This window comes from Rhinatrema bivittatum, chromosome 5 (genome assembly GCF_901001135.1).
Source record: "Rhinatrema bivittatum chromosome 5, aRhiBiv1.1, whole genome shotgun sequence".
Classification (NCBI taxonomy): Eukaryota; Metazoa; Chordata; class Amphibia; order Gymnophiona; family Rhinatrematidae; genus Rhinatrema; species Rhinatrema bivittatum.
The window spans coordinates 132,828,384-132,842,353 of NC_042619.1; the positions used below are offsets into that span (position 1 = coordinate 132,828,384).

At 45.1% G+C, this 13,970-nt stretch overlaps 1 protein-coding gene across 1 annotated transcript in view; it reads right to left on the reverse strand.

Moving 5' to 3' along the window:
• The window catches only part of DGKH (diacylglycerol kinase eta), a 735,022-nt gene extending 721,930 nt beyond the window's left edge, over positions 1-13,092 (reverse strand). Inside the window, 1 exon segment of the mRNA XM_029602950.1 lies at positions 12,879-13,092. Within this exon segment, the coding sequence (XP_029458810.1) occupies positions 12,879-12,935 (57 nt within the window). The 5' untranslated portion in view covers positions 12,936-13,092.
• Positions 13,093-13,970: the final 878 nt, after the last annotated feature.

Sequence of the window (13,970 nt, forward strand, 5' to 3'; positions counted from 1 at the left end):
TTGACGGCAGTCAGGTTAGAAAAAGGGAAGCTCAATTAATGAGCGTCTGTTTTCCTACCCTGTGGCTGTGCACCAGTTGGGAAAACGGATGCTCGGAAAATTGAACCTCCGTTTTCCTTACCTGCGCACATCACTTCTGGGCACTCGATGCCATGGACGCACACACTAGGATAAATTGTGCATCCCTTTTAGCGCACCAGCTCATTTGAGTATTTCACCGAGCGCCCAAGAGAGGGGTTGTGCGCGCGCTCAAAAAACACGCTCCCAGGTTGGACACACGGTTTTTTTGCGCGCACGATATTGCATTGGCCACTAGTTCTCCCGTGCAATGAAAGTGCCACTGCAATCTTCTCTTTTCAAAGGAGCCTAGCCCTCCACCCTTACAATTTTCAGCATATGTTAAAGCAGCAGTGCTGCCTACTCACTGCAAAAATGAAATCGGAAGCCAATAGGAGGCTGAAAGGAGCATATGGGGGTGGAAAAAAAAACAAACTAAAACGGATTTGGCTAAACTGAAAGAATCTTTCCAAATATCTGTTTATTGGATCGAAGCAATTATTAGTTAGGAAGGCACACCAGTTACATACCCTCTCCGGTCCTCTTCTAAAAACCACCTTGGGCCAAACCTCCAGTACTCTCCTGTATAATTCGGAGTTTGCAGTGCTCTTGTCGATCTTCTGTTTGTAAAAAAGGTATTGCTGCTATGTGCCCCTTTTAGCACTGTCCCCCAAATCTGGATATCCTTTCTGACAGAAGCAGCCAAAGCAAATACTTAGAGCCCCCCCCCCCCCCCCCAGGCAGTACGGGGGAGGGAGCGATTTACTTGTAATTATTCTTTCCCCCTGTGGACCTTCCCACCCGCGCCCCAGTTTTGGGGTCACGGTGGGTTAGCATGGCCTCTGCTTTCTGAGCACAGGTGCCTCAGTCTGGGCGTCCTATGCCAAAGGTTTTACATTGTGAGAGAATGCAGTCTGTGTCTTGCTCGTTAACCTCCCCTCTTATTACCCAGCCAGCATTAACTGCTGCCACTTGGCTTCGCTCGCTCATTCTCAGTTTTATTAGCCTCCTGTATACTCGGGTCTTTTTTTCTGGGTCATGGCAACAAGTTAAAACAAATGTATACTGAACTTGCTTGTTATCCTTGTGTTCCGAGTATATTGCCAACCACCTACCCCCAAACGGGCTTCCTCTATCAATTCTGTACCCATTTCATGAGGATATTCAGATCCTTCTGAAGGATCAGGGGCGCCTGCACTGTAGTCAAATAATGTGATACAAGTTAGAGTCGAATGCAAAACATGGCATTCTGGCTGCTTACTGCTTCCTCCAGATCCCTCATTTAAAAAAATCATGCATATTTATTTAGCTTTATTATCCATCTTTCCACGGGCGCCTAAGGGAGAAACATTATAAATACATAAATAACAAGCAGCGATCCAATTACCAACCCCAAAGGCACCCCACTCTTCACATTATTCCAAATGGAGTATCACCCACTGGTGTTTCCCCTTGTCCACTCACAAATAAGATCTTCAAATCCCATTTTCTGTAAATTGAAAATTAATCTACCGTGAAGTGTTTATTTACTTATTATTCACATTTATCAAAAAAAAAACTGTCCCCACCTCCAAACAAGGGCTCTAGGAAAGTATACAACATCCTAGCAGCAGGACGGTAGCAAAATGCCTTCCCCTGCCATACCATAGAAATAGGGATCGGAAAAATGTAACTCTCTAAACACAGTATTAAAAATAAATTAAAGCCTTTGCAAATGAGTCTGGTGCTCCTCTTTACTCCACTCAGCACCAAATCAAAGGCTTTAGCAAAATCCAGATGAGCCATATCCCATATCGATCTTATTTTCCATTTTAAGTCTGCTGCTAACAGTTTTGAAAAGGCTAATAAGATTATTCTGGAAAGATCTACTGCTCCTGAACTCATACTGCTTCTCCTAGTCAGTCACATCGCTGCCATGTGAGTAACCATCTCCTCTTTCGTTTGCAGTGGTTTCCACTTTTTCCCTGGAAATGATGTTAGGGTCACCAGTGTCTAGTTCTGATTTAGCTTCCTGCCTGTATTTATTGTGTAGGATCAATGGATGCCTAGCACCAGTTCTGTAGAAGCTTTCTCACTATACTTTCATTTGCTGGCTCTGTATGAGACCCTCCAAGGGGAGGGCCAGGGACCGAGGGGTGTGTGATTATAAAATCAACGAGAATGGCATGAAGAGAGTAATCGGAGAAGTTAACAACGTGTTTAATATTGTTCAAGATAGTCTAAGGATTTCTGAGAGGTTTTGCTAACAAGAGAATGATGAAGGATACCAGAATTTCTTTTTTTTTTTTTTGTTTCAATAGAATAGGAGACAAAGTTATGTGGATGGAACAAAGCACAGTGACTTTTGTTTGGGTACTTAGTAAGAAGGAAATTACCAGCCCTAGTGGTAGATCCAAATACTGAATGAACCTAATGAGATTTCCATCATTTATGAGCAGACCAAGAATGAATCGGACTGCGCAGAAAGCAGTAACGCACTGGAACCAACTGAAATTCATCCACTCATCTACTACAAATAGTTTTCAGACTGATATTTGTGGAGACTGTAGCCATTTTTATAGGTGTATTGGCACTGTTTTGTAGTCCTACCAGCTTCTTCAGACTACATCAAACATTTCTTAGAAAACCATTAAAAGCTCATGATTTTTACAGCTTTAGTTTATATTCTTTTGAATTTGGTGTTATCACCTATCTGGGTGGCTCAAAATGATACACTAATAAAATTTCAAATAAACAATATACATAACAGTAAACACAGATGAACAGAAACCAAAAAATAAAGAATTTAGTAAAAAAGAAATTACAATTCAGCTATTACTATGTAAATGACTTCATGGAGGCAAAGTAATAGTGCAGACTGAATCAAAGATTCTTTGTCAAAGCAAATAGAGCTCCTGTAGCTAAAAATGATGCAAATGATTCAAAAGCTATGTCAAAACAGGTAAAAACAAAGGAAATCTCCCAACCAACCCACCCAGGGCTGGTGCTCCCATGAGGTAAACTAGGCAGTTGTCTAGAGCACCAAAATTTGGGGGGGAGGAGGGTGTAGCAAAATCCCACAGCACAAGGCCCAGAGAGGTGCGGGACAACAGCCAATACCACCAAAGGCGGCAGCACTATGCTGGAGGTAAGTTGGTGAGGCGGGGTGCATGACTAAGTTCAACTACAGCGCCAAATACTCTTGAACTGGCCTGAACCCACCCAAACTAAAATCTCCAAAAGTAAATGCTCTATAAAGAGTAGTTTGTAACTCTTTCCAGATTCCCAGGATTAAAAAAAAAAAAAAAAAAAGTCTTTATTAAAACAAGGGAAACAAATATTGGAGAACCAAGAGATCCACTTAAAGATTTTGGTGAAATGTCTTTGGGGCGGATTTTAAAAGGGTTACGCGCGTAAATCCTCAGGATTTACGCGCGTAACCGCACCTGTGTGCGCCAAGCCTATTTTGCATAGGCCCGGTGATGCGCGCAAGCCCCGGGACGTGTGTATGTCCCGGGACTTTGTGAAAGGGGCAGGGCGGGGGCAGGACTGAGGCCTCCGGCACAGCGGTCATGCCAGGGGATCACGCACTGGCAGCCGGCCGGCGTGCGCAAGTTACGCCTGCCAGAGGCAGGTGTAAATAAAAAGGGGGAGGGGATTTAGGTGGGGCTGGGGGGGGGCGGGTTAGATAGGGGAAGCAGAAAGAAAGTTCCCTCCGAGGCCGCTCCGAAGGAAGGAACGGGGAAAGCCATCGTGGTTCCCCTAGGGCTCGGCGCGCGCAAGGTGCACTAGTGTGCACCCCCTTGCGTGCACCAACCCCGGATTTTACAACACGCGCGCATGTTATAAAATCAGGCGTACATTTGTGCGCGGCAGTTAACGTGCACAAATGTAGGCCACGCGCGCGCAGGTTTTAAAATCTGCCCCTTTCTGAACAAATGAGCCTTCAATAGCTACCTAAACCTCAAAGTGGAATGGCTTTGGGAGAGATTTCCAGAGAACTGGCACCACACAGGAGAAGGCTTGCGTTTGAGTCCTGACCAGGGGCGGATTCGCCTATCAGGGGATCGGGCATTCCCCGGTGGGCCGATCGCTCAAGTCACGTGGTCTGCCATGCGCGGCCGTGACAGAGCCACGCTCGGCAGACCACGTGATGTGTCCTGGGCCGGCCTGGGTGGCGAATACCCGGGCCGGTCGTCAGCGGGAATCCGCCGCTGGTCCTGACCAGTTGTCAGGTCCTGACCGAAGGGAAGCAAAGTAGGAAGTAATTACTGGACCATAAAATTATTATGTCCAGGAATATACTGTATTTTTTTTTTTTCTACAGATACTGAAGTCCAGCTCAATGCAGCACATTAAAGGTTACTCAAATAACCTTGTATTGAGTTCTAAATAAAACTGCCATCCAATGCAGCTTAGAGAAAACAGGCGGGAAAGGCTGTCTTGCCTTTTACCTGTAACCATCCTTCTGCCTGCATTCTGGATCAGCTGTAGGTTATGTAAAGTTTTCAAAGGCAAACCCTCAAAGGATTACAATAATCTACAGCTGACATCACCAGGGTGTGTAACACTGTTTTAAATTAGAGATGCGACAAAAACAGCTTCAGGGCATAAACTGTTCAAAGCTTGAACCAAGCTATTTTGGGCAGACTTTTTTTTTTTTTTTTTTTTAAGTCCGACAAAGGATCCAAGACTATACTCAAACTATTCACATGGCTTTAGCAGTAAGAACTCCATTACCCAACCTAATCCGAAGGGCTGATGTGTTTATCTGACCAATGAAAGAAAATAATTTTGGTTTTGGAAGCATGAACGGTTAACCCTTTAGCTCTCATTCAGCTCAACATGCAAGGTCATTGGATTCATAGGCAGGGTCTGCCACATTATGATCAAATAAGCAATACATTTGTATGTCATTTGCATAACAGTGAAAATTACGATCAGATGCTCTGCTGACATCCAACAAGGGATTTATTTATTTATTTATTTATTTTAAGTTTTTCTATACCGGCATTCGCGATAAATATCGCATCATGTCGGGATGCAGAGAATGCATCCCGATGTCGGGATGCAGAGAATGCAGGGATGCAGAGAAATATCAAATAATATAGGTGACAAAACTGCCATTCAAGCAACTCATGGAAGAAAAGTCCTCTTTCCAAACCACAGAGTGAATACGATGCCCTCAACACCAAGATCCCAGAATCTCCTAAGCAAAATTATATGCTCCACGGTACCCTAGGCAGCCTGATATCTAATAAGATCAGTGAAAACTGTTCCCCCCCAAGCTCAAGATCCTTATCAAATCATTTACTACAGAGCCCAAAACAGTCTCTGTGCTAAAGCCCAGAGGAAATCCAGACTGACAGGGATCAAGAAGATTATTCTCCTTCCGTTGTGCTAAGACCACTCTTTCAATCAGTTTTGAGAGAAAAGAGATTTGCAATGGGCTGGCATCCACTGCCTAGGTTGCGAGATTACTTGCAACTGGTCTAAAGCAGTTAGAACAGAGGGCAGGATTTGTGCTTTCTCCAGCTCTTATATAACGGGCATAGAGCTTTAAATCCCCAGGATAACCCCAACAACCATAAACATATTCACTCAGGAAGTTTCAAGAGTGTTGCTTCCCCCTATAGGGGCAGGGCAATACACTAAGCATATTGCTAAATCTTTTAGCCTCCTAATGCTAAGCAAGGTGACTTCTACATTCAGAGTCTATTCAACAGAACATTTTCTAGTTAAAATAATTTCTTCAAAACAATATCCATTCCCCCATCACATTTCCCTACACGAGCTTGATGGAAATAAATATAACCAGGGGTACAGGTTTGTGCCAAAATGGACTCTTCTGAATCCTCAAGCCAAGATTCAGTGAGGCATATGAGATCAATATTCTAATATAATCACATGCCAAATAAATTTGTAAGTTTAGAGAGTGATCATTTAACAGAACTAAATAGAAATCAGAAACAATATTCATCAACAATTATTAATTCTCTCTCTGGGGAATAATGAGGTTAATAAAAGTACAGCCTTCCTTCACTTGGAAGTCCTTTCTCCTTTGCCCAATGAGGATATCAACGTGGAGCTCAGGTTCTAAAGATTATCATCCTTAGACGCTATGTTAACATGATATGGCATATTATCTCTGGCATCGTGATTAATCATCTTAATTTGAGATCTATGAATCTAGGGATGCCGGAGGATCAATATGAAATTCCCCCATTGTATCTTCCCCAGCCTGTAATCACAGGAACCAGGTGAGCTACCTCTTCATCCTCTGACACAAAAAATATTTAAGTGATATATTATTGATAATACAATCCCTAGTATTGCACAAAGTTAAAACATGGGCAGGATAAATCAAAAATTTTGGTGCCTCCCTTTGGTACAGAGGACTTGACTCTGGGGTTGCCCTTTATAGCTCTGGGTATTAGCCTCGGATGATTTTAGATGCCAATGGCAAGGGGGCTGTTAAGATGCCTTATCCTACCTTCATGACACCTCCCCTCCAGCAGAGGCCCTCAGTGTGCCTCATCACTAGTCTTGCCATTCTAACTTTGTCTTGCATGTATGGTGACGTTTCTGGCTCTGTGATCTGACCCTTGTTCTGCCTTGCCTTGCCTTGAGGACCTTGGGCCTATTCCACCTTGTTTCCTCTCTTGAGGCTGATTGACCTTTTTATCTCTTGTATCCTGCCATAGGTCTTTGGGCCTATTCTGTCTGTTGCAAGTCTTGCTGCCTTTGGGCATCTGTGCTCTTGTTCGGTGTTTCCCTTGTCTGCCTTGTCTAAGTCCTGCCCTAGTCTGCCTAGTTAGTCTTGTCCTGTCTGTTCTTGTATTCTGCCCAAATCTTGCCTGTACCAGAGTCTTGTCCTTGCCTTTTCTTACCCTTGTCTTCTCTAGTTCCAGGTCCTGCTTAGTATCCAGCCTGCCTTACCAAGCCTGCCCAGCCTTGTTTGCCTTGTCCAGGCTGCCAAGCCTGCCCAGCCTTGCCTAAGCCTTGCCTGTGTGGACTCACCACTATGATTTACTGCCACCACAGAGACCTACTGTCCCCAGGAACCCAAGGGCTCAACCTGCAGGGGAGGGGGAGGGGGGTGGGGCTGGCTAGGTAGAAGACTGGCCCTTGTCTTGCTCCGAGTCTTGCGGTCCAGTGCCTGGATTCCAGGGCTCATAACAGCAGCAAAGCCCCGAGAATCACAGGTCCAGGAATAAGCATCAGTGAGAAGCTCAAGAGATTGGGCAAACACACAGGCCGATACAGTAAAGCGCGGCTGCGGTTACCCTGTTTCTAACCCGCTTTCTACCCACAATTTGGCCGCGTAAGTCTAACCCGCGATTCACTATCTGTTTTTACCAATCTTTACCGCTTCTTTAAATCGACGCGTATCCCTTTCCACCCGCGGCATGTATATGATATGTAAATGATCGGATTAGCTATTCCCTCCCATACAGTAACATGCGGCCAGATTATCGCCTTTTTAACCAACTGTTTTGCCGCGTCTTTAACCCGCTAATTTACCGCCTACCCTGACCCTGGCGTTAAAGGAATGTGACAGCAATAGGCAGGTTCCGGTCAAATAAGTGGGTGGGTTGGAGCAAGCGAGTAACATGGTGTGGCCTGGTTCTCCTACGCTCGGGCATTGGGGATTGCCAGTCTTCTCTCCCCCCGTCCCAAAGCAAGGCGCAGGGTGAAAATTTACTTGACATGTTATTAAACCAAATAGAAATTGTAACAAAAGTAAACTTACTGCATGCTTCCAGCAGCCCCAGTCCTCTCTCCCCTCCTCCCGAGGCGCCCACCGCGGCTCCCCTGCCTCCCGGGGGCAGCCGGCGGCGAAAGCGGCTTCCAGCAGCCCTGCCGGCGAAGATGCATGAACGCACGTCCAATTTGGGCACTCAAGCAGTGAAGGCGCATGAGCGCACGCCGTGACCTGAGCGCCCGGATGGACGTCCGAGGTCACGGCGTGCGCTCATGCGCCTTCGCTGCCTTGAGCGCCCAAATTGGATGTGCGTTCATGCATCTCCCCTCCTCCCGAGGCGCCCACCGTGGCTCCCCTGCCTCCCGGGGGCAGCCGGCGGCGAAAGCGGCTTCCAGCAGCCCCATCGGTGAAGGTGCATGAACGCACGTCCAATTTGGGCGCTCAAGCAGCAAAGGCGCATGAGCGCACGCCGTGACCTCGGACATCCATCCAGGTGCTCAGGTCACGGTGTGCGTTGAGCGTTGCTTCGGGAGGGGGGGAGAGAGGACTGGCAATCCCTGATGCCCGAGCGTAGGAGAACCATCCACTTCCCGGTACCTGTCATTTCAAATGTCATTTGAAATGACAGGTACCAGCGCACCCAGGATACTGTATAGGCGCTGTATAGCGCTCTATACAGTAAAATGGATTGCGCTTCATGGACATGCTTTGGACGCGGCTTGCATTTGCATGCCATTTAAATACTGTATCGAGCAGTATGTGATCCGAACTGTGTGCGCGGCAAACGAGCGGGTGCCCGGCACTGCCGCACTTTTTCTTACGTGCCCTTACTGTTTCGGCCTGCCAGTTCCTGCCTCCTTGCTACAAGCAAACACTTTTCTCTCAGCTGACTCTAGAGCTGGAGTCTTCATGGTGACCTTTTACGGCTCCAGGCTTCGGCCATGGAGGATGTCAACAGCAAGTGGGCAGAGGCCTAAGAAGCACAGGTTCGGGGAGATACAGCAAAAGCCTTCAGCAGGAAGTATATTGCGCTGTTATGATAAAAAAATATAATCTGAGTCAGCCTGTGACGTTCAGACAGATTTGTGGTATTATATACTGCTTCTAGTGCTTAACTTTTCAGGTCCAAATCTACCAACTGAAGATGGACCTTTATGACTCATGCTAACTACTGAAACTAACAATCATGGAGGTTAAAGAAAGCTGGAAAACTATTAAATGTGTTAAAAATCAGTGAAAAAGCAATTATCAACAATGTCTAAATTGCAGGCTGCGCAAGATGTGCAGACCTCCAAGGACTTATATCTTTTGCTTCACTGAACCATCAACTGGAGACACAGACCATTAGTGAAAAACATAACAATAGTACAGCATCTCCAACATCTCCAGCAGCAAGGCCACGTGGTAAAGTGCCGAGAAGTAGCCCAATATATGCCTCTTCACCGCCAAGCTGTATGACACCAAGAGCCAGGAAAAAATTTCAGAAAAGTACAGCGTATGCCCCTTAACTATATAACACCTGTGACTGACAGGTATATGGACTGCAAATGATATAATTATGACCCTTACCAAGAGACTATGGTGACATCATCACGAAGATATCCTGACTTCCTGGCATAAGGCTGCTCTAAGTCTCCCTGCCCATCTTCAGGACTCAGGAGTGGGAGGAGAATTAGCTATATCTTACCAATAATGATAATAATTCTTCGAAACCAGTACATTTCAAATAAACTACAATTTTATTACAGTATAAAAGTGCAAAAATCTCTTGGAGACTTGCAGACTGGTTATTGTCATTCAGTGTGTCAGCCGGTGAATTCTCTTAGCTGTACCAGCCAAGAGTGAAGTAGTCACCTAAATAAGCGGAAATAAAACACCACTGTGGAAAGATTGTTTTCCCTTTCCATCCACATACACACCCACACACATAGACAGTACCATCCAGGACCTTAAAATTAATACTGTGAGTGGGATGAAAAAATGATCAGACTATATCAGCTCCCGATTGCTCCATCTGGAGGTGCACCTGCTTAATTAATTTCAAATTCCCAACCCCGGGGCCACCTGCTGTAGCTGATATTGGCTATACCTGTGGGGAACCATTTGCATGTCTTCTAAAATCTTAAATTCTACCAATCTTCTTAAAGAAGATATATTTAGAATGGCCCCTTTTGACAATTTTCTACCTCTTTTTATTTATTTTTTTTTTTTTACATTGTTTTCCCATAGTGCACCATTTATTTATTTTTAAGTGGTCCTATGTCATTTTCTAGCTTTTAATCTTGGCTTCATTTCATCCCATGTCAAACTTTTCTTTCTGTTCTTAGAGGAACAAAAAATCACCCAGGGCTTTTTCTTTTCATGATTGCATCCTTCAAAGTAAAAGCTACCGAGCTTTCAAGCAGAATTGTTTCTGCATGGAAACTATTCTGCTTTAGGGATGTGCATTTGTTTGAAACTAATGTGCAATCCAAACTGAAAATGCCCATTTTTCGATTCCATTCAGTTCAAAAGAAAGGAATTTCTCATTGGTCCAGAAAAAAAAAAGAAAAGAAAATTGATAGTATTTTTGTTTTGGCAAATTGTACTTAATATTTGCAAGAAATTTAAATTTTAAAAACCAATTTCCCCCATGGCCTCATCATCCTACCACACATTCATCACTTCCATAATGTTGCTCGAAGAGCGAAAGGGGCAGAAGCAATCCCCAATTTCTCCTGACTCACTGATTCCCCTTTAAAAATAACATCAGTCTCAGGACTGGCTGGCACCATGTTGTTTTATGGCCATAAACAAGCTTAACAGCCATATTGCTTTATGCCATATCACTTTACAGGTGTAAAACAATATGGCCCTGGGTAGCCTAGAGATTGGCACCATTTTTAAAGAGGACCATTCTTGACCCATTCACCCTTTGGTCAAAGCTACAGAGTGGGTAACAGGATGGTGGGGGCTAGCTTTGTTTTGGGTTTTTCTGAATGTAATGTTTATTTTGGTTCAGCAAACAAACCAAACTAAAATAAACATTAAACAAACTAAATCCTGATAAACCTTCCTGTTCCCACTCCCAGAAATAAAAAATGGGAAAAAAAAACCAACCCCTAAACAAAAATGGTGTCCCTGCCCCTCTCTATTCTGAATGTGACTTTCAAATATGGTCCATAAAATGTTATCCCTTTTTTTAAAATTCAGAATAAGCATGTTTCTTGTTTTTTACATTGCATTTAAAACCCCTCCAAGGAGAAAGATTACAATTTAGGGAAATAGAGTTCATACTCCCTTTAGCTCAGTTTCCATTGGCCTGATGAAGGGAGTCTAGCTCTTGAAAGCTAATCACAATGGTATTAGGTTAATCCACTGAAATGGTATTGCCTGCAATTTGTTTATTGACCTAATCTGGCAGGTAGAAATGTAAAAGCAAGGTTCTTTGTGGTACTAATACATGCGTGGGCATCCTCAATCAGACTCAGTCAAAATTCTGGAAACTTTGACATAAGTTTTCCGTGCCGGGGTCCATCGGAGGATGTCACCCATGGAGCCAGAGGGCTACACGGTCAAATTCTAGAGGCGCTGGCGGGAAATAAGTTGGAGCACTGCAGTGTTGCAATAAGTTTCACATAGTCTTACGCTGCAGAATGGTAGATATAAGGGATTTCTTTTTTATTTGGACGTTTCCGATGTATTGTTGACAGGGCAAGGGTGGTGGAATTCCCTTGACCCTCGGAATATACACGGCGCAGAACTGAATGAATCTGATCGCCCTCCTGCCGGGTTCTCTGTTTTAAACTACACTGTCAGGCTTATTTTAGCAGGAAAAAAAACCCCCCCAAAACTGATTATCCCCATTATTTTATTGTTAGCAGCTAGTAGAATTCATATTGATGAGAGGGCTTTTGGTTTGTCTGGGTTTTAATTTTCTTTTGCTAAGCTGATCTGCAACTTTCCACTAGGAAGATCCGATATGTCGGTACAAATATAAAGCTCCATTATAGACTTTGCTTGAAAAAATAAAAGGCATCTTTTGACACAACTGACATGCATTGTCCATTATTATTTTATCCCGAAAATTAAGAAAAAAAAATAATAATAATGTTGAAAAGGGAAATCTATCTAATCAATTCGAAACAGGTCGAGGAAAAGCTGCATGATCTGACTTCGTGGCTCAGTTTCCCTCACTGGTTTTGGCCAGTGAGCTGAAACTGACAAGTCTTCTCCCTAAGATTTAATAGATTTCTATTTCTCTCAACTTAAAGACGTAAATTCGATCAAGAAACCCGACTTCGCTGCATATCCTCTCGGGTCACGCCATCAAGTCCCATCCCAACCTCTTTCTCACCAATACAAAATTATTTTCTTCTGCTGTAAAAAAAAAAAAAAAGTATTGCATCTATCATGCGATAGAACACGTGCGACTGCAACTGAGAAGGTGATAAAGCGAACAATCTAGGACAACATCATGCATGCAGAGACTGGAAAGACACCGGGCATGCAACCAAGCCTGCAGGCATCCACTCCCGTTTACAAAAATGGTATCGGGAAGAAATGCCAGAAAGGGCAAAATGTAAAGCTATAAGCAGGAAAACTTTCTCCGCCTCCACAATTAGCGAAAAATGGAGAGGTAAAAATGAAACGGGTAAAGGATTGCTAAAGCCGTTTTAAATGAAAATCCCCTGAGGCATGCAATGAAGCAACTCCGGTTCAAAAAGATCTGCCGAGGGTTTTAACTTTTATCCGATTCATTCCGCTTTGATGGCCTCTGCTACGGCACTTCAAACCCCCCTCACCTCACCGCTCTCTTCACTCCCACGCCTACAAATAGGATCGGTGCGCAAATACCGCACCGATCCTAAAACAGTGCATGCATTCGGCCGCCACAAAGTACAGATCCCGCTATGAAATGGTAGCTCAGTTTCAGGGCTATATTCAAATAGGAAGATCGGTCAGGAGCGCTGCATGCGGGACAGTCGCCCTGGAACTCTGCAAAGGAGGTTAGGACCTTTGCGGAGAAACTCATCAAGCACATAAATACAGGAAAAGCGTTCAGGACAGGAGAACGACCTACAGCCAGACCCAAAGTCCCAGAATACGCGGTACAAGAAGCAGGAAATCACGGAGCTGGCTCCGAAGTGGCACCCACCAGTTCCTCCCAGACCGGGCTCCGGGCGCTGTAAGACGGGTACACGTGCTCCATCATGCCCGGAGCTCGCTTTTGCTCCGGCTGGAAGAGGACGCGAAAAGCTGCAGCTTCTGCGGGTCCCAGTTCTCTTCACAGTCCTGGTAGTGCAGTCCTTATAGCGCTCTGCTGCTGCTGCTGCTCCTCGCACCCCTGCGCTCTCTCACTGTCTGACAATCCCCCGGCTCTGGCGAGAGCTATCCTGGCTCTTCCTCTTCCACCGTTTCCTCGCGCGCGCTCTCTCTCTCTCACCTTCCCTCCCTCCCTCCCAGTGCCCGCGATCTCCCTCGAGAGATCCTGGCCTGGAGCTGCCTCTCGGCACGTGACCCAACTGTCATCCCATATATGGAGTGGAACGTGGACTCTGACGTCACGGGCTCTTCAGCCGCTCCGGGGCTCTCCCGGGCGAGCTGTCGGCGGAGCTGACGGAGAGCAGTGTCCTCCCCACCCCGCATTACCCTGCTCGTCTCCACTAGTTTTCTGGGGGGAGTCAGGGGTTTCTCTGACTTTGTTGTGCCTTGTGCCTGCATTGGGCTCCAGTCCGATTGGATTCTGTCGGCTTACTACAAGCTCTGGGCTGGTTTTAATGCCGCTCTCAGCTGCTCCAGGGGTGAGTTTTATCCAGATCTGGCTGTGACCGTATGTCAGGATCAGAGACGGATTTAGGGTTTTGGCACCCCTAGGTACTGTCCGTGCTGTCAGCCCCTATTACCCCCTCTCCCCCTGAGTTTGGACAACAGGTAGCAGAAGTCCTAAGGTATAGTCCCTTACTTTCCTGTGGCATTTCAGGGATAGATTCTGTGCAAAAAAAAAATAAAAAATCTGAAGCAAACGGACAAAATTTCCATCTGTTATATTGCATTCTAAAAATAAATTAGCTTTACAGTATATTTAATAGTATAATTAGTATAATTTATTTTATTGGTAAAGAAAAGTGATCTCAAGTATTAATACCGGGAAGAGACCTCAGGGATGGAAAGAGGAAAGGAGGAGGATCAGGCATGGGATGAGGGGAAAGAGTGAGAGAAGGAAAGAGGACTAGGGATGGGGAGAATG